At 32.8% G+C, this 23,561-nt stretch overlaps 1 protein-coding gene across 1 annotated transcript in view; it reads left to right on the top strand.

Annotated features, from left to right (window-relative positions):
- Lgr3 (Leucine-rich repeat-containing G protein-coupled receptor 3) overlaps positions 1-23,561 on the top strand; it is a 340,705-nt gene that overhangs the window by 302,026 nt on the left and 15,118 nt on the right. The window contains exons 7-10 of the mRNA XM_089640598.1: positions 1,852-1,923; positions 3,308-3,379; positions 16,872-16,940; positions 21,362-21,501. Coding sequence (XP_089496724.1) covers positions 1,852-1,923; positions 3,308-3,379; positions 16,872-16,940; positions 21,362-21,501 — 353 coding nt within the window. The remainder of the gene's footprint in view (positions 1-1,851; positions 1,924-3,307; positions 3,380-16,871; positions 16,941-21,361; positions 21,502-23,561) is intronic.

The raw sequence follows: 23,561 nt of genomic DNA, 5'->3' as shown, positions 1-23,561 counted from the left end.
CTCAGTCTGTCTGTGCAGACAAAGAAACAATAGCACGTGTTGCTTTTATATCCCCAGATGACATCCAAATAATATAATAATATATTATATAAAAACACACGCGTATTAGAATGCAACGTTGCGTTGTGTCAAAATTTCAAAGAAATCTTTGAAGAACTTTCTGAGATTTAAGATATTGAACAAACAAACATTTACATTTTTATTTATGTACGAGTAGATAAAAGATAGTTTTTTTCAATTTAAAAAAAAAAAGATATTTACCTTTCGAATGTTAGTGAACTTGAAAAATTACGACATCTATCAAACATTTAAACAAAAGAACTATAAATTTCAAAAAATGAATTATTTACCTTTTGAATGTTAGCAATGTTGAAAAATTATATCAAACAAAAGAAACACATTTCAAATAAAGCATTATTAAGGCGATGCACTACGTCGTGTAATATTTTAAATTGAGCCGCTCTCAATAACAACCCTTACGTAGATGGCGAAAAGGTTTAAATTCCCGCTTAACACCATCCTGCAAGAAAAAAAACATGGCCAAAAAGTGCCTTTTATTTTATTTTGTTGATGTTCAGGCATAAATATTTAAATTTTTAAATTCATTTTATAAATAACTTAATTTGCCACATTTTGAAATAAAATCATAACTGAAAATGGGTTCGTAAGTAGGAGATTTTGAACTTTAAAGCAGTTTTCATAGGTCTTATACATTATTTTTTTCTGGGCTTATAAAAAGACTTATCTAAAAAATACTCGATTATTTCAAAGGCCAAGATGTATTCTACTCGCAACATTTAATTAAAGCATCTGAAACATTTCTAGGCGATCAAATTTTCAAACCAAAAACATATGATTTTGCATTACTACGTATGGCATCGCCTTAATTAATAAAACCATTTTGGCACCTACTTTATCGCTTGTCTGATATGATTTTATCAGTTGCAATTTTATAAATTAAATGTTTTTACTTGAGTAGTTTTACGCATTACACGGGGATATTTCACATCACTCACGCACGCACCCATGCACCGACAACCAAAATTTGTATGTTTATTAATATTTTGTTATGTTGTATATTTAGCAATACCTTTTTTTTACAGTTTTCTTGATCACAATTTGATTGAGGTAATCGACGAAGATACGTTTTCAAATCTGGCACATCTCCATCTGTTGTAAGTACCTAGTTTTTATTTTAACCCACATTAAATTTAACAACTTATTTTAACTAAACCCACAAGACTTTTTTCGAAATCTTCTTCGAACCTCATTTTAAATTCTTTATGTACCTTTACTGAGAAATGAGTATTGTCGATTTATTAGAATCCTGTTAAAAGTGGGACAGCAAGTCGCTTCCTAATAGAATGTTAGTACTTTCCGAATATATCGGAACACGTGTTCATGCACCTTTGTTTTCCCTGTTAATATATAATGATATTTTTTATGCACACGTGTTGCCACGTCGCGTTAATACATTCCTTTTGTACTAAAAGTATAACATGAAAACTGTCAATTCATTCATTTAGGGCTTTCAGTCCCGTTTTTAACAGAAATTTGAATTTATATTTATACATCATGAATCTTCCAATTAATGAAGTGCTTAAAAATTGGTAAACTGTGCTTTTAAATTTCACATAATTTATACAATTCATAAAATTTCATAGTTAATATTCAAGATCTGTAAAACTCCTGTTCATGTTCTGATAATATCCAAGAACTGTAATACAATCGGCCCATGATGAAATGATTACTTGAAAAGAACTTGAATTTTAACTTTTAAATTTGATCAATTGTTCAAATTCTGTGAACATGATTCATTAGATTAAATTAAAAATTATTTAATTCTTCCAGAAAACTAAGCAGTAATAAAATTCATACGATAGCTGACACAGCATTTCAGAACCTCACGGATCTACGAGATTTGTAAGTATTAACTGCAATAAAACATATTTTCGTCTCTGTGTGTTTGTCATCATCCTGTTCAATGTGTTTGTTAAGGCGAAGCCTAATCACTATTTTAATTAATCTTTATAATTGAAGGTTTTTCTATCGCTTCGCTTGAGTAGAATACAAATAAAAAAATTAATTACTCAATAAAAAATATAAATCAAAACTACTAAAAAAATATATTTTTTCAAAAAAAAATGTATGAACGCATAAAGGAAACAACTTTTATAAAATACAGTAAAATAGCTAAGATTATCTGTGACAGTTTCAATTGATTAACTTTTTTGCTTTCTTACAAAATTATTTACAAAATAAATAAAAACAAGCTTTGTGCTTGAAATCGAATGTTACTAGACTCCCTCTGTCTATTACCTACGATAAAGGTATACCGAGAATATACAATTTTTTTGCTTGTAGCTTCCTCTTAAGGCGATGCACCACGTCGTGTAACATTTGGAATCGGGCCGATAACAATAATACAGCTTATGTAGATGGCGATAAAGTTTAAATTCCCGCAACCCCAGCCGCCGGTTTTGATTTATGCAAGAAAAAAAGATCGCCAAAATGGGTTTTTTTATTTAATTTTGCTAAGTTATGTGTTTTTGGTTTAAAAATTTGATCACTTAGGAAGGGGTTGTTTCGGAGAATTTGAACAATTCTTCAAATTTCAATTTTCATTTTCAAGTCTGTGAAAGATTTTTTCAAGTTGAATTTTAGTTCTGTCAAGCAACTAGCCTATAATGATACAATAACAAAACTGCAATAAGAGTTTCACAGAACGCGAAAATTAATGTTGAAATTTGATGAATTGTTCAAATTCTCCGAAACAACCCGTCCTAAGTAATATCCGCAAAAATGTTGAAATTTGAGATGATAAAACGACTGCACTTTCACCTATGCTATAATGTAGGGAAAAAAATGTGTCGCTTTTTCTGGAGAACTGCGTATCAGATATTTTATTATTTTCCTTTTAAAACAATATTTTTAAAGTATTAAAATCTACATCATTCATTGCTTTGGCCTTGGACATATACAATTTGGGATGGGGGTAAGTACAATTAGCATCGGCCAAAAAGTTTGATCACGCTGATCTAAGTATCCTTGTGATTGTTTCCTGGCCCGTTCATCCTACTTTTCATTTAATAGATAGTTTGCCGAACCCTGCCACAGATAATAATAACAGTAGAAGATATGATATGAAATCGTGCCGCCTGTCGCCGATCTTTTTACATACATTTACGACCAAATTGCAAAAACTATCAAAGTGGCGCGGTGCAAAAGAAAGTTAAAAAAAGAACCTTTCCCTTTTATTACTATTATCTGTGATTACCTGTAATACTTTCAATACTTTCCTTTTCAGAGATCTGTCCGATAATCACCTGAAATCACTCCCGCCTGCTTTGATGTATCCCATGAGGTCCCTCGTTATGCTGTGAGTATTATTTTTTTTTACAACTGCACAACTTTTTAGATTTGAAAAGATATATTTTTGATTTGTTGTTGATTCATTCGTATTATTTGTTTAAAAAAATTAAAAGATTTGAACACTCGCTGGCACACTACAAATAACTTCGAAAAAGTTTCGAAAATTGTGTAATAATCGGCAATCACAGGGAAAATTTTAAATTCTGTTTAAAACTATGTATGTAAAAATATATGTTGCAATTGAATCAAAATAAATTTGTACGAGATATAATGGTTGTAATGATCTGTCCTCTTCAAAGTTTTCCTTCTCTTCTTTCTACGATAAATTTTCTTTAAGTCCCATAGGTAACTTTTCCATAAGGCTTTGGTTATGTATATATCCGGGGTAGGAATTTCCTCCCTGCCGTCTTTACAAGCCCTTGCCCCTCTCTTTATTACACACCCCTTCAAGTGTGTGCACCCTAGTTTGTCTACGTGGTTTACGATCTTGAACGTAATCATTTCACGTGACGGTTCAGTATAAAAAGGTTTCACCGAACGTTGTGTTGGCTTTTTTGTTTCTCGGTATAGAAACCTAGTTATCTTTGTATGTGTGTGGTACCCCTTCCTACGCCTATAAAAGGGTAACCAAATAATTCTGTAAATACAATTGTACCTCCCTAATCTCTGTCAAGATTCGAACCCGAGTTTTATGATTTGTTTGATTCTCTGGTTTACGTCCCCGTGGGTAGAACGCCATCTCGCCAATCGTTAATTCCTCCTTAATCCGATCAAACACTTCCTGCCTTTAAATACGTTCACTCTGTTTTAAACGCAATCATTATAATTATTATTTCCATGTTTTTAAGACAAGCAATCTAGTCCGAACTGTATACGAAATCACGCTTAAATCAACACAACTTTATAACACAATCGCGATCGCACAACACCTAGCGCCCCTGAGGTGGTTTTTTCACAAAACGGCGCTCTACAAATTATCCAATTTTCTATCCTCACTGAGTACAACCACTTTCACTTCACACAAACACCGATTCAATAATATTTCACTTTAATTTAGTATTTCACAATTTCTTAACACCATCTGAATTCACTAACCGAACGTAATTTCACACATTATTTTAAATCACCAATCATTCTAATTCATTTCTCGGAGCTCTCTTCATCTCCAAATTCAAAACCCGACTGTCCCATCGATCTCTGCTCCCTTCCCGTGGGAACGTGTTTACTTTTTAAAAAAACCTGCCTGTCATCTTCTCCTAGTCTAAACAAAAAAAAATTTTGGGGTACGTTCGTCTTGTTTATTTTATGTGAGTATTCAAATCATCACATGGTGCATTGCAGTTTGCAGTTCTACCAAAAGATGCTTTTTCGAATGTGTTGAAACGATATTAATATATTTTTTAAATCTCATCTGCTCGCCCTTGTTCTAATCGGGCCAGGGACCCATCGCCTCCACACGGAGAAAAATTAGTATTGCTGATTTATTAAAATCCTGTTAAAAGGTGACACCAGGTCATTACTACGTTCATAATATATAGAAACACGTAGCTGTATGCAGCTGCGTTTATCTTGATATCCTGTGAAAATCTCAAATCATTTTCTACATTATTTCAAAAATAAGGAACTTCAGTACCTTTTTTTTATTTTTTGATCGAAGATATCCTTCTAACTCAAATACCGATATATATATTTATTTTATTCTTAGAGTTTGTTTTAAATTTTTGGTTCTCTCAAAATGCACCGAATCTATGGACGTGACGTGTAATGTCATCAGTATCAAAAGCCTACGTATTTTTCAACATGTGCTGTATTTGGTATGGGAGGTCGAAACGTTTTTTATTCTTAAAATAACCCGCTTTTAACATTAATTAACACTAGGCAAAATATTGGCATCTCATCATTAATGCTATTGTATTGAACCAATGTGCAAAAAATCATCCATGACCGCACCTGATAAACAATTTACCGGTGTTTAAAAACCTGCATTTCCACGAAAGAAATGATGTGTGTCATCAAACTTACCATTAGAAAAATGCTTCTTTTTCACTTAAGTAAGCTGAATTCTGTTTAATAGTTTCATTAAGATGATGAAATAAATGTTTGCTATAAATTTAACCTGTATTGTATTTGAAGTTTGTTAACAGTTTGGTTATTCAACGATATATTTTCTTTTATAAATTACATGATAGTCTCTAGAATTATATGAATCAACAATGGGAATATCATGAATACGTAATATTACGTAAACAGATTACCTGTAAATATTATTTTATTTCAATTTTGACATCAATTGTACATCATTAATTTTCTAAATTATAAATTACTAGCTGACGTATACCCGGCTTTGCTTAGGTTATAGACATATACCATCGTTGACTTTTCTGTAATCATTTTTAATATATACAATTCCGTACTACATTATTTTGATATATCTCATAAGGTTTAGCCACCATTAGTAATGTAAGCGCCCGAAAATAATCTTTTTTACGACTTGATTACAAAACATCGACAATTCTCTACTTTCTTTAAATATAATATGCATGTATTATATACATAAACCTTTCTGAATAAATTCCCTAAATGTTAGTGAAAACCCTATCAAAATCAATTGCGTAGTTTAGAAGTAATAAGCGCAAAAACAGGCAGACGCGAATGGCGACTTTTTTTATACTATTTAGAGATTATAGGCGCCTAAATAATGTTTCAATTCCATAAACACTAAAACAACAGCAACGAAATCTTTCAAATACAAAAAATGTTTTCATCGGTTCAAATGTTAAAAAATGTATACTATAGATATATTACTCACGTAGTCTAGTTGTGGTGTCAGAATCAGCAAATTACCAATCAAACGGTGCATTTTAATGTGATGAATTTTTAGTCGTTTTGAAATTACGATTTATAAATTCTACGTAGAATTATATATAATAAATCTTATGTATTCAGAATCAACGTTTGTTGATCTACACCAGAGGTTCTAAAAGTGGTTTATATGGATCCCCATCGGTCGATATCGGCTTGGAGGGGGTCCATGAGAGCGAGAAAAAAATTTGGGGTCCACAAGATCCAAATTGGGGTACATACGAGCGGACTCCCATTTACATCAAGTCATCAACATTCAGGAGTTCCGTAAATAAAACAATACACCTAACACAAATAACACAGTTTAGGTAATACTAATAACAGACTGAGAAATTACTTATTTGACATTTTTAAATTCATATTTTGTAAAATTGTTTAGTGAGGTATATAGAGTCTACGTTCCTTTTCCTGTCAGAATTAATATACTGACAAAATATTGCAGATTGGAAGCCGCGAATTTTCCTAGTACCTAACTTGTTTTTGAAAAACGTCTAGGGTAATAACATTTTGGTCTACGTTCAACGTTTAAATTACTTCACACAGACTTCAAAACTAAGTTTGAGGACATTTTGACTGTGAAAATTGAACGTTGAAGAATCGTATATCATATGACAAGAAGAACTGATTGGAATAAGCACTGACAAAAGAAACATAAAGGGGCAGTTCTAGCTACGGAAAGAAATTTCCGTTGCTTATCGTGCTTTATTTTCAGTTGTCGTAGTAACTTACAAGGGTGCCTCTGTCTGCATAATGCAAAGACATAGGAACTATACCGCCCCCCTTGTTGTTGGGCAGGCAAGGGACTGGAATGTTCTTATGAAAAAAAAAATGATTATCACATCGGACGATAACAGGATTAGGAAAATTCAATATTTGACAGGCAGAGGGTCCACGGAAAAAAAAAATGGCAAGTGGTCTAAAAAGTTTGGGAACCTTTGATCTACACGAATAATCCGTAATATTCCTTTCTAACACTTATTTATTTTTATAAAATGGCTTATTTTTGTTTTTAAACTTACAAAAATAGATACATAAGTAACAAGAACTTTCTCAGTACGAAGAAGACAAGGGGCATCCACCTCGGTTCATTTCCTAAGCCATTCATCAAACAATACCAGTTCATTTTAAGACATAAATTTTAAACTTAAAAACAAGATCTCAGTGAAAGCGATCCGTCCCGTCTTCAAATGAATATTTCATGTTATTAAATTTCAGCCTGAACCAATATTTAACATCGCTAAGCTTCCGAAATATTCAATGGTTTCTAAGGGATGTCAACAATTTATAATAAATTTTATACAATAAGCTCAAAACCCGTGAAAATTCACGTGATATTATAAATCCATTTTTTTTAAATATTTGGATGATTTTTATAGCGCAGTTTTTTTGCGAAATCACCTCAAGGGCGCTGTTATACAATACAAATATATTTGTTCAAACATTTTACAGGGTGGCCGGAGGTAAAGTGCGCTAACTTAGGGGGATGATTCTATAATGATTTTAGAAGTAAAAAAAAATAACAACTTTTTTCGTGATTCTAATGTTTTAAGGTAGTTTTAGGTAAAAAATATGATTTTTTGTACGAGAAAATGAACATTGGAATTTCTAAAGAGTTATTTATCGTTTTTAGTTCTATCACCATGTAGAATCACCTCCTGAACTTAACCCCCGACACCCTGTATTATAGGTAGGTACTTTATTGCTGGCCTGAATTTATTCAAACAAACAATTAGAATTTAGAATATGACGCTTAATTACAAAACAAATCAGAGTTCATTGAACTGGAGTTACAGACACACATCCGAAATTACTATTTTTACTGGCGCAGACCCATGAAATTTCAATTGACAACTCAGTTCCAATTTTAAAAATTGAATTTAAAATAATTTTCTGTTAATAATATTATGTTGTAGGTAGGTACTTTATCGTACTTTATAACACTTCCAATATATAACCGTCACGTATTTCTGATTGTTTTCCTTTGAACATATTATACAGTTTACATACTTACTCCTTCTTTTAATAGAAAAAACTATTTTCAAACTATTTTCTTAGAGCCAATATATTGAAAAATGAGGTTAACTCATGTTTTGAAACCTTCTTCTTATTATTATTCATAATATAAGTTACTGTATGTACATAGTTTTTTTAATGCTATCCGACTACCACGCTAAGCACTTGCCCGTATTATGGTAGTAAAAAAAATTGTAGACATTTTTTTATTGATTCGTTAAAATATTTTTTTATTAAATATGATTTGGTAATGTGAGCCACACTGGGTTTAACCTGTGTTGTATTTACCGTGTATTATTATATATGTAATACCTATTTAAGCTAGTTTTTTCATCACCTTTTAATGGGGTATTGAATTGTCATTTTGATTAGTTATCCGTTCACCAAATTAAACATGTATAAACCAACCTTATTGTAAACTGTTGATTTCCCTAAATTAAAAAGAATAACATTACTTTTTTGAAATAAGGGAAATATAGATCAGAAAGGATTTTTTTGAAATATTGAATTAAGTAAAAAAAATTATTATAAAGTAAATTCACCTTTTTATTGTAATGAAAAAAAAAATGTATTAGTATAATAAGAAATATAATTGGTTTTTAAAATAAGTAAACTTTACTTCTATAAACCACCCTTATTGTAATCACGTTTACATGTTGAAAAAATAGAAATATAGATATTTTAAAATATATATGGAATGTGAATTAAGTAAAAATTAGCAATAAAGCAAATTAAGGACGGGTTGTTTCGGAGAATATGGAAAGATTCTTCAAATTTCAACGTTAATTTTCAAGTATTGTTATTATTACAGTTCTGTCAAGCAACTAGCCTTCAATTATATGATAACAGATCTCGAATAAGACTTTCACTGAACCCGAAAATGAACGTTGAATTGTTCAAATTCTCCGAAACAACCCGCCCTAAGTTATTTGGATGTTGTGAGGCATTCTTTAAAATAGTTCCTTCCCTTTATAAATAACCAATTATGAACACGTATCTTCAGGTATCACGTCTCTGGTATATACAGTGAATTGAACATTTTGGGAGCAATATAAGAGAATTTTCGCTAGGCGAAAGTTGTTTTCGTTGAAGGAATTATGCATTTTAGGTGTGATGAGTGACGGGTGGTCTATTAGTGTTTATTTATAAATATTAAAATATCGTTTTGCTCAAATTAGACTCTAAACGACGTAAGTGAAAAAGTCATGCACGAAAATAAGCGACGCGCGGTCTTAAATAAATCTCTAAAATAAAGTGAGAATCTTGACGACACAAGTAATGAAGTCGTGTACAAACAATTTCGGCGCGCGGTTCGGCGTAAGGGATGGACCTACGGTCGAATTTGGCCTAGCAGGCCTAGAAAATTGATCTTTACTTGGGGTTATTTTAATTATTTCTGATGAACGTATGACTAAAATCTCAAATGTTTCTACAGGAATCCTTTGTGAAAATACTAATTCATCATCTAGAAAAATAAAATTTGATGCTTACCGCTAATTTCGTGTTTTATAAAGTTTTCAATCAGTTTAACATAATATATTTTAATCTTAAATATAAATAACTTACATCGTTAGGGATTGCTCTTCTTTAATTCCCTTTCGATTGATTGAATAAAACACTTGTGTTGTTCTGTAAAAACAAAGAAAACGACGTTAAATTTTATTAAATCAGTTTATTTTTATGAATCGGTTTAGTTTGGTTTGGTTACTTCAACCATGTAAAAAATCTGACGCAATATCGCCATCTTGATTTTTGTTCTGTTTTGTTTTCCACGTAGTATATCATCTGTAGGTTCAGGAGCTCTGCTTTATCGGCAACGAGGAACGTGGACTGCAAAATTTATATAATATCGTTACTAATCCGTCGCAATTAATTAAAATGTGAGCCGCGAGCAAACCCCCGTTATTAGAGTCTTGTGCCGCCTTAACTTTTCATCGATTGAAAACCTATGCCCAGACGTTATCGAGGAGCTTAGACGCACAATACAACATTGAGACATTTAATTACTACTATTATTAAACTGTTGTAAAACTAAACTTTCGTCATTGCGTAGGAATAAACAAAGTTTGGCGGCTGGCATTAGCGCGCCAACTCTCTACCGCCAAGGGCTGAAAGGTCTGATTCGAGAAATCCTGATTACCTGCCGTTAGTGAATCCACAGGGCTTACATGTGTCACGAGAAAAGTGCTTATTCGAACGTCACCCATTACTCTGGCTTCAAAACTAATTCAAACTTTAAAAATATGCATAGATCTCGCTTCAATTTAAAACCTTGTACAAAAAACCAAAGGGATTTAGGTATATATTATACTCGCAAAGACACGGGTTGATGCATAAGTTCCAAGCATAGATAATAAAAACAAGGGAGATGGACGACTTCGAGGTCACCAATTCAGCATTATGCGGCTCTTAACTATGTCGCGGGTTTTAAAGAGATAAATGAAGAGAACTGTTGTTCGATGGATTACTTCTATTAAAATACAAGAAGTACATTTACACGCTACTTTAAAATTATCAGAAGGTGGATATGAAATCCGCTATATGACAGGGGTGTCCGAACCAGAATGAATTTCGTTTCCGAAGCGACAACAGTGTCAGTGTTGCAAGTCGATAAATATTGCCAGTATGAATACGTAAATGTACGCAAGTAGTTTCTACGCATTATTAGTATGAAATAGCGCGCACAGAGGCGCATCGACTTTGTTTCAACTTTAACACCTAACGTATAGCTTTCATTGGTTCCGCCGCTTTGATGATCCGTCCAATTTGGTCGTAGCTCGGCAATAGTCGGTACCTTTTTATTATCTATGGTCAGAATTTCAGTTAAAAAAGTTTTCCAAGATTTAAGGCGGCTGGTGTCCCTGTACGCACCCGAAGGATTTTAACCAGCGATTCCCAAGCATATTTGGTGTAAAAAGTAGGTGTTATTTTGTTATCCGATGACATTTTTATTCAATTTACTACAGTTTTTTACTCCAAATAAGCCCAGGAATCGCTGGTCAAAAAACTTCGGTTACGTGCTCATACACTCTGTAGGTATACCTACATGTATTGAAAATAAATCTTTGGAAACGATAGCTTGAAGACATATGCGTATATTTAAGAAAATCGATACAAAGGCTCTCTCTCTCTATCTCACGAACAACCCATATTACATAAAAAGCACTCTGGAAGGATCATAACTTATTTCTACAAATATCCAATTTCCTCTTTGCCCCGTGAACCAGGATTGTGCGGAATCACAAATTGCAAGGATCTAATGCAAATTTCTCCGAGCAAACAGATCGGGACTGCACCCTTAATGATCCCCTAAGCCCTTTCGGTCCTTGCACCCTAAATCCCAGACCACGTGGAAATGCAATCAATTCCCTGCAGTCGAGTCTGTTCGCTGTGAATTTAATTCTAAAAGTTCCAATTTATTTATTTATTCAGACTAGTGGACCCCACAATGCTTTGCTATTGCTAATGTCTTTCTCGGGCGTCTCCGACTTCTTCCACTATTCACAATTGTATACCACGATGTTACTGTTAAAAAGCTACATTACATCGACTTTAATTCTACTCCATATCTCATTCGGGGCAGAGATATTGCGTTAAGTATTCCTCGGGCGTCCCCGATTTCTTACACCATTAAAACCACTCTCTAAACACTCCTGGAACAAATAAGAACAAACTTTGAAATTTTCAGCGATCTCGGTCAACTACTTTTCGAGTTTAGCTAGCACAAACATACGCAGGCTTAATTTTTATATATCGAGAAGTAACAACTCGTTCTGTTCCAAGGACGATCATTGTCAATGTGTTTACGCGTTTATCATTTGCAATTGAAGTGCGATTGATGGAAATTCTATCGACCCGTAAATGCGTCTTTGTCGAAATCTGCAGCAACAGTATATTATACAGTGATAAACTTTTCATAACTGTGAACGATCTAAGTATAATGCAATTATTATAATTAAACCAAAAACTTGTTCCGCGATGAAACTAAATTCCAAAGGACTTTAATAGATAAAACGATGGTCAATTCGGTTTTTTTTACATATTCAATAATATTATTATTCAATTTATATGAAAACAGTATATTTTTTTCTTCGGTACTACGCAGTTGAGAAGAGTGATGAGGCCCTCATCCCTAGTGGGGCCTTCAGGGAACCAAGGAAGAATGGGGAGGAGAGTCGAGGCCACCTACGTTTACTCTTCCCTAGTGGGGCCTTCAGGGAACCAAGGAAGAATAAGGAGGAGAGGCGAGGCCACCTTCATTTACTCTTCCCTTGTGGGGCCTCCAGAGAACCAAGGGGGAGTGCAGAGGAGAGTAAACGGAGAGTAGGGCATTCAGGGAACTAAGGAGAAATGGAGATAAGAGATAAGACCTGGGAATCTCCATTGTGGAACCTAGCATAGTACCTGACATAGACTCATATCCAATAAATCCAAGCATAGTGAACTTTACAAAAGTGACCGGGTATTCTTAAAGGAATGAGGTTAAATAGAAATTTAAAAAATAAATTATTTATGTTTAAAAAAAAAACATCCACAAATAATTTGCAAATTATTTTCCCGGCGGTAAATATTCCATGGTCAACTTTCCACGGTGAATTTACTGGATACCTTTAAAAAAGTCCAGCAAAAAGTCGACGACGGTTATTGGATTTACGTTATGACTGTCCCGAGCTTGGGTGCGTAAGTTTTCGTTAAAGTTTTTCGTCAAAGTTTCGTTTTTTATACCAACGGCAAAGCTAAAATCGACGTCGATGAAATGTCTTCCTCGTGGATTTCAGTTTCGGATTAAAAATGTGTATGTACAAAGAGAACTAGTGAAGTTCCTGCCTCTAAAATAGTTTTTTTCTCAATACGTACAAAGAATGTGATACATAAAAATTTTAAATAGTACGAAATATTATTGTGACAATTGAAATAGGCGGATGTTACACACGGACGCGGATTTTGATAAAGGAGACGAAAGAGGGAGATTTAAAATATCTAATAGATTGCATATTATAAAAAATAAAAATTTTAATGATTGGAATTTTATTATTACCATTGTTAAGCAACATACAAATAACGCACGATTCATAATTGGATCAAATTTATAATCCATTCGTACCAAAATAATTGGCAAGGGGAAATAATCGCTTTTGAATGATTGTGGAATTTAAAAAAATATTTGTTAGATTTTTAAAACATACATCAAAGAAACATTTTTTTACTGTGTGTCATATTCAAAATCGTTTAGATAATTTCAGTATATTTAAATAAATATATTATTAAAAGCATATGGTTTGGATGGTTGTATAAAATAGGATTCAACGAAGAGTAAAATTTTTAAAATTGTGTGCTGGGTTGTATATGCATAACATTGTCCAATTTGAATTTTACCTGAATGATTGAATTATTGCAAATCTTATAAGCGGAAATTAACCCACTTCCTGACATCCGATCATGCTGAAACACAGCAGAGACTCGTTGTCGATGACAATACATTCTATCAGCTTTTGGTATAGCTCACATACAAACATGCGGACATATACGCATTTTTTTGAAATCGGATGACATTGCAGCAGTCTCCGAAACAAATGTCGGTCCTACCCGATCGTCATTTGGCGACGTTTGTAGAGTTGACGACTCCAGTTCTTTCAGGTAAAAAGATTCAATCCTCAGACAAAAAAAAAACTAGTTTTTTATCTTTAAAGCACATTCAAATAAGGAGCATTGTTTATTGTGTGTCATATTAAAAATCTTGTTTAGGTTAGATGGTTTTAGCAAATTTAAATGACATTATTTCAAAGCTTTTGCATAATTTGGATGTTTGTTTTGGATGGTTTCAACTCTAGATAAAATAGGATTCATCAAAGAATCAAATTTCTAAAATTGTGGGTTGGGCTGTGCAAAACATGGTCCAATTAATTTCGATTGTATGGACCACCATCTTTCTATTATTTGGTATTCAACTTCAGTTAGACTGTATATTAAGTGTCTACCCAGCAAAAAGGGTCCTACATGAGTTCCTTTTGATTTTTTTTTTTTTCTAAACGGAATACAATTTCTTGGTATCATCATTCCCAAAACTTGACGTTATATTAACCTTATCGCCGTTTTCGCTATTTGAAAGTAACTTTATGCTGTCCAATTACCATCAACAACCTTTCGATAGTGTACGATTCAAGAATTTATTTATTTTGTTCTGAATATTTCTTCTTTTTTATAATATTTATTATATAACTAGCTTTTTCCGGTGAACAACTACTTATCAAAATCTTTTAATAAAATTACAAATATTGGATAACATGACAAGAAAACATAATTTTACATATTCAACAACATGTTAAAAATATTGCCTCGTTTTTATTGTATAATTTATTCAGTGTAATCAAAAATACCAATTTTGGTTGTGGGTCTGTCTGTATTTACACGGATTTGCTTTGAATTTAAGTGTCATTTTCAAAATTGGAACTGATTGTAATAAAGCGACAAATCAACAAATCTAAAATATAATATTTTAATGATTTTTATGAATTATAATAATCCATGATTTTGAAGGGTCTGCGCTAGTCATTAAAAATAATATAATTTTGGTTGGGTGTCTTTCCTGCGTAACTCTGGTAATGAACTCTAGAACTGAAATTTGCTTTGAATTTAATTGTCGTTATCGAAATTGGAAGGGTTTGTTTGAAGAATATAACCTAATATTTTAACAGAAATTTTTAACTGTCATCAAAAATGCTAATTTCTATTGTCCGTGCGTCCTGCATCCTCTGATTCAATGAATTCAAATTATACAAAAGTGATGAAAATACTGAATGGTTAAATGTTCCAATGAGATGTAGCAGGCACAAGCTTCGCTTCTTCATATAGAAGCCAACAACATAAATGCAGCAAATAACTCAATTATTCGCGCGATCACAACTTACATCCAGTGGCGGCTCGTGACTTGTGGGTGTACTAGAGTGCCAATATTACAAGAAATTTAAAATTGATTTTGTATGAAGATTTTCAGGAAATCAGTGCGGCGAAACTGAAATTTCCTGAAAATCTTCATATAAAAATCTAATTTTCGAAAAAAATAAAAAATTGTTTTCAGCCCAAACAACATCAATAATGTCACTTTTGTAATATTTGCACTCCAGTACACGAAAAAGTCACGAGCCGCCACTGCTTACATCCACTACGAAATATACTACACGGAGAAAAATGAGTATTGCTGTTTTATGAAAAATCTCTTATTATCGATTTTTTTTAATTATTCGTAATACGGTTTAAAACAGGATTGCAATATTTTTAGTACTATTCCTAATATACCGGAACACGTGTCCATGTACCTGCACCTTGCCCATGCCTGCACCAATAAATAAGCAGAAAAAAAAAATCAGTAAGTTTTTCCGTGTGCACATTTTTCATAACTGCTAACGTACAAAAATAATTCATTACATTGAACTTAATTTTTCAGTAAACTTTTAATAATTATGAATTATAGGCTAGTCAATTACAATTCGTCAGTGGGTATTTCTTGTTTAAAAAAAATCTACATTTTACAACATACTTTCTACCTTAGTTCATTAGTAAAAATTAAGAACAATTAAACATTATCTCTGCACTAAAATGAGATACGGAGTCGAATTAAAATCAACGTAATGTAGTTTTTTAACAGTAGAAATATGAATTTCACGATATTACATGAAGTGAATGGTAGGAAAAGTCGGAGATGCCCGAGAAAGACATGAACCAAATAATTGTTTTTGGTAAAATGAGACTTAAGGCGACATAAGACTCTAACAACGGAGGTGTGCTCAACGCTCACATTTAAATTATTTCTGATGAACGTATTACTAAAATCTCAAATGTTTCTAGAGGTATCCCTACGGATGTAAGTTATTTATATTTATAATTAATAAAAACAAGACCTTACCTTTAAAATATTTTACGTAAAACGATCTGATAATTTTATAAAACGTTTTTCAACTATAAAATTAACTGAAAATACCAAATTTTATTTTACTAGACAACGAATTAGTAACTTCCCGAGGGATCCCTTTAGAAACATTGGAGATTTTAGAAATACATTAATCAGAAATTATTAAAGTAAGCCGACGAAAAGATCGATTTTCTGCCAGGGCAAAGTCGACCGTAGGTCCGTCCATTATGACGGTCCGCGCTACGAATATTGGTTTTACACTACTTCGTCACTTATGTCGATTCCCAATATGTTTTAGAGATTTGATCGGGCAAATCGAAATCCGCAGGACTGTCGAATACACCAGATCCATCGTCTTGAAAATGTAAGATGAGAATGTAATGTAAGGAGAATGTATGATTTGGAGGTGATTGATTGAAGAGGTCGAGGACGCTCGAGGAATACATGGCACGATCAAGTAGAATAAATAGTTATTACTGTACAATAATATTATTTCCATCTTCAAAATGCACCTAGTTGTTTGGCAGGTAATAGAATTCACAACCTCGAAATTTTACCCCTAACCAGTTATAAGTCCTCAAGCAACGCTGGGTACACGTCAGATATTAATTTAATCTGTCTAAATAAAAAATTAATTAAAATGAAATAGATTCCTCTCGCAATTTTCAATGACTTATTATTAATATTTTTGCCTAATGTTTTTCTATTATTTCAGCTCCATAGGATATAATCCCCTCCAAGTGACCAATAATCTTCTGGCAAAATACCAACAACTTAAGTCGCTGTAAGTATTATTATATTATATGCTCAAATTGTCAGACAGAAGAATTTTCACTCGCTTGGTATTTCTATATAAAATTTTAAATGATTTGGTTGATAGTCCGGTATTGCTATACTTGATAAGCTTCCGGATTCCACAATGTAATACTAGAAGTCAGGATTTATTTCAGTGCAGAAATTCTAGGACTAACTACCATATGTATTCCTCTTTGCCCAGAATACTAATTGAGGGAAACAATTATACCAAGTCAGTGGACATCTTCAATTTATCTTTAAACAAATATAAAATGTTGTTAATGAAGCAATTCAGTTATGTACAATAAATAATGTATATTTCTAAATATTCATTTGTAAAAGCCCCGTAAAAGGGTGTTAATTAATAAATAACTATAAATAATTGCTTTCCAGGACAAAACGAAAAGTAAAGAGATATATCAAATGAACAACACACCTAATTTAGGCTTACCTAACTTAACCTAACCTAACCTATTATTTTATCATGTTCTGTTTTGTTACTGTTACCAAAATATTTGTGTTTTTTGTATGGCGAAAAAAAGGTTTGAATCAAATCTGACCGACCCATATTGCTTCGAAATCTGTTCCATTAGTTCCAACAGGCAAAAAGGGAAAATGTTTTGCTGCGGTTTTCAAATTCAAATTACTCTAAATATATCAGGAATTCGTTTGTGTAAAATTAAATAAACAGACGGTCGATAGCTAAGTTAATTGTCGATTAGTTATTCTCTCTGATTGTAAGTGTTTAATGTCTTCGCAAATGTTATATATCTGAAAGTTGAAAATAGACAATTTGTTGCAATACATACTATCTCAATGCGATGCTTTTAATTTGCCAAACAAAAATTGATTATTAACCTCTTTATTATATCTGTGTATGAAATTAAGAAAGGTACTCAAAATAAACTAACGAATTGAGCACAACCAACCTTTTGTCCTTGTTGTATTGTAATATATATCTACAGAATTATTTCATTCTATTTTTAAATATTTTTTGAATCTCACATTTGTTGAACGAATGTATGAATGAAGAATCTTACAATGGAAATTAACCCACTTTTCGACATCCGATCAAGATGAAACTCGGCAGAAAGAATCGTTGTTGGTGACAATGCATTCTATCAACTTTTGATGGCAACCACGCATATACATGCGGACATATACGCATTTATCTGAAATTGGAGGAATCATGGCAGTTAATATACGAAATACATGTCGGTCCTACCCAATTGGGATTTGGCTCAGTTGATAGCGCGGTTGATTCCAATCACTGGGGAGGAAAGTTTAAACCTATAATAATTACATCTATCTATACAAATAAATGTGTAAATGTTTGTTTGTTCAAAATCTTAAATCTCCGAAAGTTCTTCTCCGATCCCTTTGATATTTTGACACAACATTGCATTCGAATACACGTTAGTTTTTATATACCTCTATCTTAAAGATGTTACCAGTGTCAGGTTAAAACAAGCTTTTTAAAACAGCGCAATCTGTTGGACTTAAATCAAAACGCGCTATTGTTCCTCTATCTGCAAAGTAGGACTGAGCCACAGCAACGATTGTCTATTAATACAAATAGATGTAAATATTAAAGTAAAAAAACAACACTTTTATAGTACAGTTACGATAAGGCAGGATTACGCAAAAAATATATAGCAGCTTTTATATTGTGAGATGATCAAAATGGGGTTACTTATCGTCTGGCTTTTATTTTCGCCCACATATATAATTTTCTTGTGAAAATATTCATAGTGGGCTCTGTATATTTGGCCTGAACAATGTTATTCAACAACTAATGGAAACATATTCTATTTCTGGTGAAATTGTGAGTGACACAAACACGGAGAATTATTTCTGAAGGGAATGCAAGGCCGAGAGACTTTCATAGTATGGTTTGGTACGTTATTTGGATGGACATAATATGGCACAGAAAGAAGAATATTTTATACAAAAAAATAGAAGATCATAAAATCAGTATATATAAAAACGTTAGATATAATATAGAATTTGGGCTTCTTGTATAGAGTTATCAGATACTTCAAATCACAATTACGCCCAACAATTGAAATTGGGGGCCACCTCTGTACCATAATACTTGATAAACCAACTTGATTCTGTGCAAAAGAGGGGGGTCCGTAAGATTGCAAATCCATTTTCAACAGACCGATGGCCATACCTAATGCACAGACGTAATGTGGGCATGCTGAGTCTGTTCTACAGGTATTTACTAGGAGCTAGCAGCATTGATCACCGGTGCACTGGCGTGAAACTGTAGATATACCAGCGGAACGCCCGTTCACAGTTGATGTTGGCTTCTTCGACTGGTTTTTGTGTAAGACGACTCGTATGTGAAACGAGCTACCGGCATCGGGTTTTCCTCCTTCATGTATGGTTCAAGACCCGCATTAATAAATCCCTTCATACAGCCCCTACCTTAAACTCGCCTCACAACGTTACCGGGTGGCGACATAGCTCCCCTGCCTTAGCACTGTACAGACAGGGGCGCTATTGTGAGATGTCACATAATAAAAAAAAATATACTGGTGAAATAAGTAATATTATTTGGGGAACGGATTTGAGGCCAAAATACTAAGCCAAACTGGATATATATATTTTGCTGCTTTATTTATTTTTGTTTCACATTTTAAAAATTTATATCGTAAAAATAGACGAATTTTCAAGATTTTAAAGGCCTCTTTGGCAAATATGAGTTGATGACTCGGAAGCTACAAGCCAAAAATGAGTATAATCTTGGTATACCTTATATCGTAGGTAATAGGCATTAAAATCGCTTGACAAACGGAGTCTAAGAAACGTTCGATTTCAAGCAAAAAACTGGTTTTTACTTATTTTGTAAATAATTTTACAAGAAAGCAAAAAAATTAATCAAGTGCAACTGTCACAGATAATCTTAGCTATTAAACTGTGTTTTTGAAAGTTGTTTCTTTTACGCGTTCATACATTTCTATTGAAAAAATATTTTTTGTAGTAGTTTGCATTTATATTTTGTATTGAGTAATTTATTTTTTATTTGTATTCTACTCAAGCAAAGCGATAGGAAAACCTTCAATTTAACCAAAGCATATTTTTTGGTTTTCATAATGTACACCAATTCGTTATAAAGATTAATCAAAATAGTGATTTGGTGTTAAGCTTCGCCTTAATATAAATTAATTGGCATTGACCGGTCAGTGGCTGAATTGGCATCGCGTTTGGGTCACACCCAGGCGTCGTACGTTTAATTGGCTAAGTCCTCCATCACGATAGAAGCAACATTTTCCGCTTACTGTGGTGGTATCAGAAGATTTTCATATATTGTCAGGTTATTCCTAACCTGGGAATGTTTGACTTTTTTAAACATATAAATATATTTAGAAATAAAAAAGGTAAAAATTACTAAATAAGTTTTTAAACATTAAAATTTCTTTTAGAATGACTGATTACGTATAAAATACGTAACGTAACGATGAAAATGCTTTTGTATTATATTTTATATTTAAATTGTGGATTACTTTGTAATAATTACTAATAATATCTAAATTTGCTCCTAAAACCATAAAAAAAAATTAAAACACGAATAAATAAAGCACATATCCAGGGCCGACCTTGAGCCAAACGGCGTCTTGGTCGTATCAATTACTCCATACAGCATGATCTGAGGTCTGTGGTCAAAAGTATTGTTAATGCAATGGTACCTAAATAGTCTCTAAGATCGACTACAGCAACATTTTATAACCTGACATTTCTAAAACCATGTCCATGACTACATGCGTGGCACTTGGTTCTGGAACCAGTTCAGGAACCGTTGCTCAGGCATAAATAAAATCAAATTTTGTGGATATTTTTGGTGAGAGCCCACAGTTCAAAAGCGAGACTTTTCTTGAAAATGGATTTAGATGTGCTTGGAGACCAGTTCCCCTGCTTTTAACACTTCCTCCAGGATTACAATTCTACAAATTCCCAATTCAAAATACGAGGCATAACGTTTGCATAAGTAGTATGGTAATTAGGTTGAGTATTTAATCGATAGATGGCGCTAGCCATAAAGCTTACTCCAGAATTCGTCAGATGTCGCTAGGGTGTAACAGGTACTTGTGAGATTATATTGTCAGAGAGCAAGCTCCTCGGGAGCCAGAGAATTACCTACCCTCGGGTAATGAACAGTGTAGTTTAATCCAGACATTTTATTGTAACGTAAATAAACACAATTATTAGAAGAACCTTTTACTAATTTCAGAGTTCCCAACACCGAAATCTGCATAGAAAAGGCAGAAAATACATAAGAAAGAAAGCGAGCTGGTGGGCTAGACACAATTAATTAGAACTTACTGAAATTTAGTGTAAGTGAGGAGATCTGAAAAATTGCTTCTGTACCTTTGATAAAAATAAAATATTGTAATTTATTTGTAGACGGTTGGATGATATCGACGCATCAAGTATCGACTTCGCCTTATTTGACAAACTGAAGAACATGAAGTACGTCTATTTCAAGAGATTTTACTACTGCTCCTTGGTGCCGCAAATTCTCAACTGCAAACCTAACTCAGATGGTAAGTAAAACAAACATTATTCTTGTTATTTTTTTTAATGATAAACTTATGTTTATAAGACCAGGTTTTATGCATAGTACAAAGGATTTTTAAGCAATAATTAGTCGCCTTAAATATCAATACAAATTGAAAATATCTCAAGTAAAAATAAAGTTGGTTGTTTACAGGTGAAAAAATAAAATAAGCAGTAATTGTTGATTGAAGTACTAGTACATATTGAATTATTTGGCTTGTTGGAAATAAGTAGCTCTGTGGTCCAAAGCACCTGGCCGGACATCAGAAGGTGTGGGTTCAATTCCCGTCGGCGGCATTTATTTTTACTCTGGAGATATTATCGATTTGTATTGCTTATAATAATTTGTTTTTAATTTTTTTATTTAGTAGCTATATTATACATTTTTTTTACATTTTTGTAAGAATATATATATAAAAAATAGATGTTGATTATATTCATAGTCCTCCTCACTAGGAGATCCTGTGCTGAGGGGGACTAGGTTTTGGATAAGTTATTCAGCGACTTCTATGGTATGACTCCATGTTTTGGGTAAGGGTTTCCAGAAACTTCTACGACGATGTTTTAAATATGCTAGTAAGTTCTTTTTCCGGTAATTCCTTAAGCCAAGATTTAATGTTCTTAATGCAGTTGTTTTTTGTTTTGATTTGTTTGATACTAAGTGGGAGTTTGTTATATACCTTTACTGCTAAAAATTCAGAGCTTCTTTGTCCAAAGGTAGAGTTACACTTTGGTATAGTTAGTATCTCTGTTTGTTTGGCTCTGGTTTTATGAGTATGTGAGGTGTTTTCCTGAGAATTATTTTTGAGGTGTTGTACCAAAATGTTTTTGGCATAGATTTTCTGTATGCTTGGAACGTCAAATTGTTTAAAAATTTCTGTTGTTGACGTCCTTATGGGAACCTTTAGTATGGTCTTTATGATGCAATTCTGAGTTACCTTCAGCTGTTTTATATGTTTTGATACTGCTGAGCCCCATCCTATTATTCCATATTCCAATTTGGAGTGGCATAAAGCATAGTAAACTCTCTTTAAATCCCTAGCCGACAAAATGTTCCGTAATTTTTTGAAGAAGTAGATGAGTTTAGTTAACTTTTTTGAAGTTCGATCAATGTGTGAATCCCAGTGTAGTTTATCGTCAATTTCAATACCAAGATATTTTATGCTTTTGGTTTGAGTTATAATCGAGCAGGAACATTGAGGAAATTTTTTTTGACATTCATGTAGTTTGAGTATATGCTCATTCATTGGTTGTCCTCTTTTGTTTTTGGAGAAAATTAAATATTTGGTTTTATTCACATTTAATGTCAGGGAGTTTGCTTTAAGCCAGTTTTGAAGAACAGTTAGGCCATGTTCAGCCTCCTTATATGTGCTTGTCCAATCTTGTTCATGGAATAAAATTACAGTGTCATCTGCAAAGCTCATTATGTTTCCTTTGATGGGAAGATTCATAAGGTCATTTATGTAAATTAGAAATAGTATAGGTCCTAATACGCTTCCCTGGGGGACACCGTACTTAATTGGTAGAGTTTTGCTCCTTCTTTTACCAATTTGTACAAATTGTTCTCTTCCCGTTAAGTAACTTCTAAGTAGGTTTAGGGTTGTTTCGGTTATTCCATTTTTTTTAGTTTTAAATACAGTATTTCGTGGTCAATGGTATCGAAAGCTTTTTGAAGATCAATGAAAACTGCTAGGCATTTTTTGCCTTCATCCAATTTTCTAATAATTGTATTTGTTACATTAGCTATAGCGTCACCAGTACCCAGGTTTTCCCTAAAACCATACTGCGTAGATGACAATATTTTATTAGAATCCAAAAATGTAAGCATTTGTTTTTTTATAACTTTTTCTAATATTTTTGATAGTGTAGTTAAAATACTAATTGGTCGATAGTTTGATACATCATGTTTGGGACCGTTTTTATATATTGGAATGATCGTAGCAATTTTAAGACATGCAGGAAAAATACCATTTGATATTGACAGATTTATAAGATACGTCAGTGGGTGGATTAACTCATTTTGTAGATATTTAATTGATTTGCTTGA

Source organism: Hesperophylax consimilis, chromosome 15, assembly GCF_061612785.1.
Source record: "Hesperophylax consimilis isolate HC1 chromosome 15, BYU_Hcon_1.0, whole genome shotgun sequence".
Classification (NCBI taxonomy): Eukaryota; Metazoa; Arthropoda; class Insecta; order Trichoptera; family Limnephilidae; genus Hesperophylax; species Hesperophylax consimilis.
Note: the sequence above shows the minus strand (reverse complement) of the source record. Positions and strands in the feature narration are given on the sequence as shown.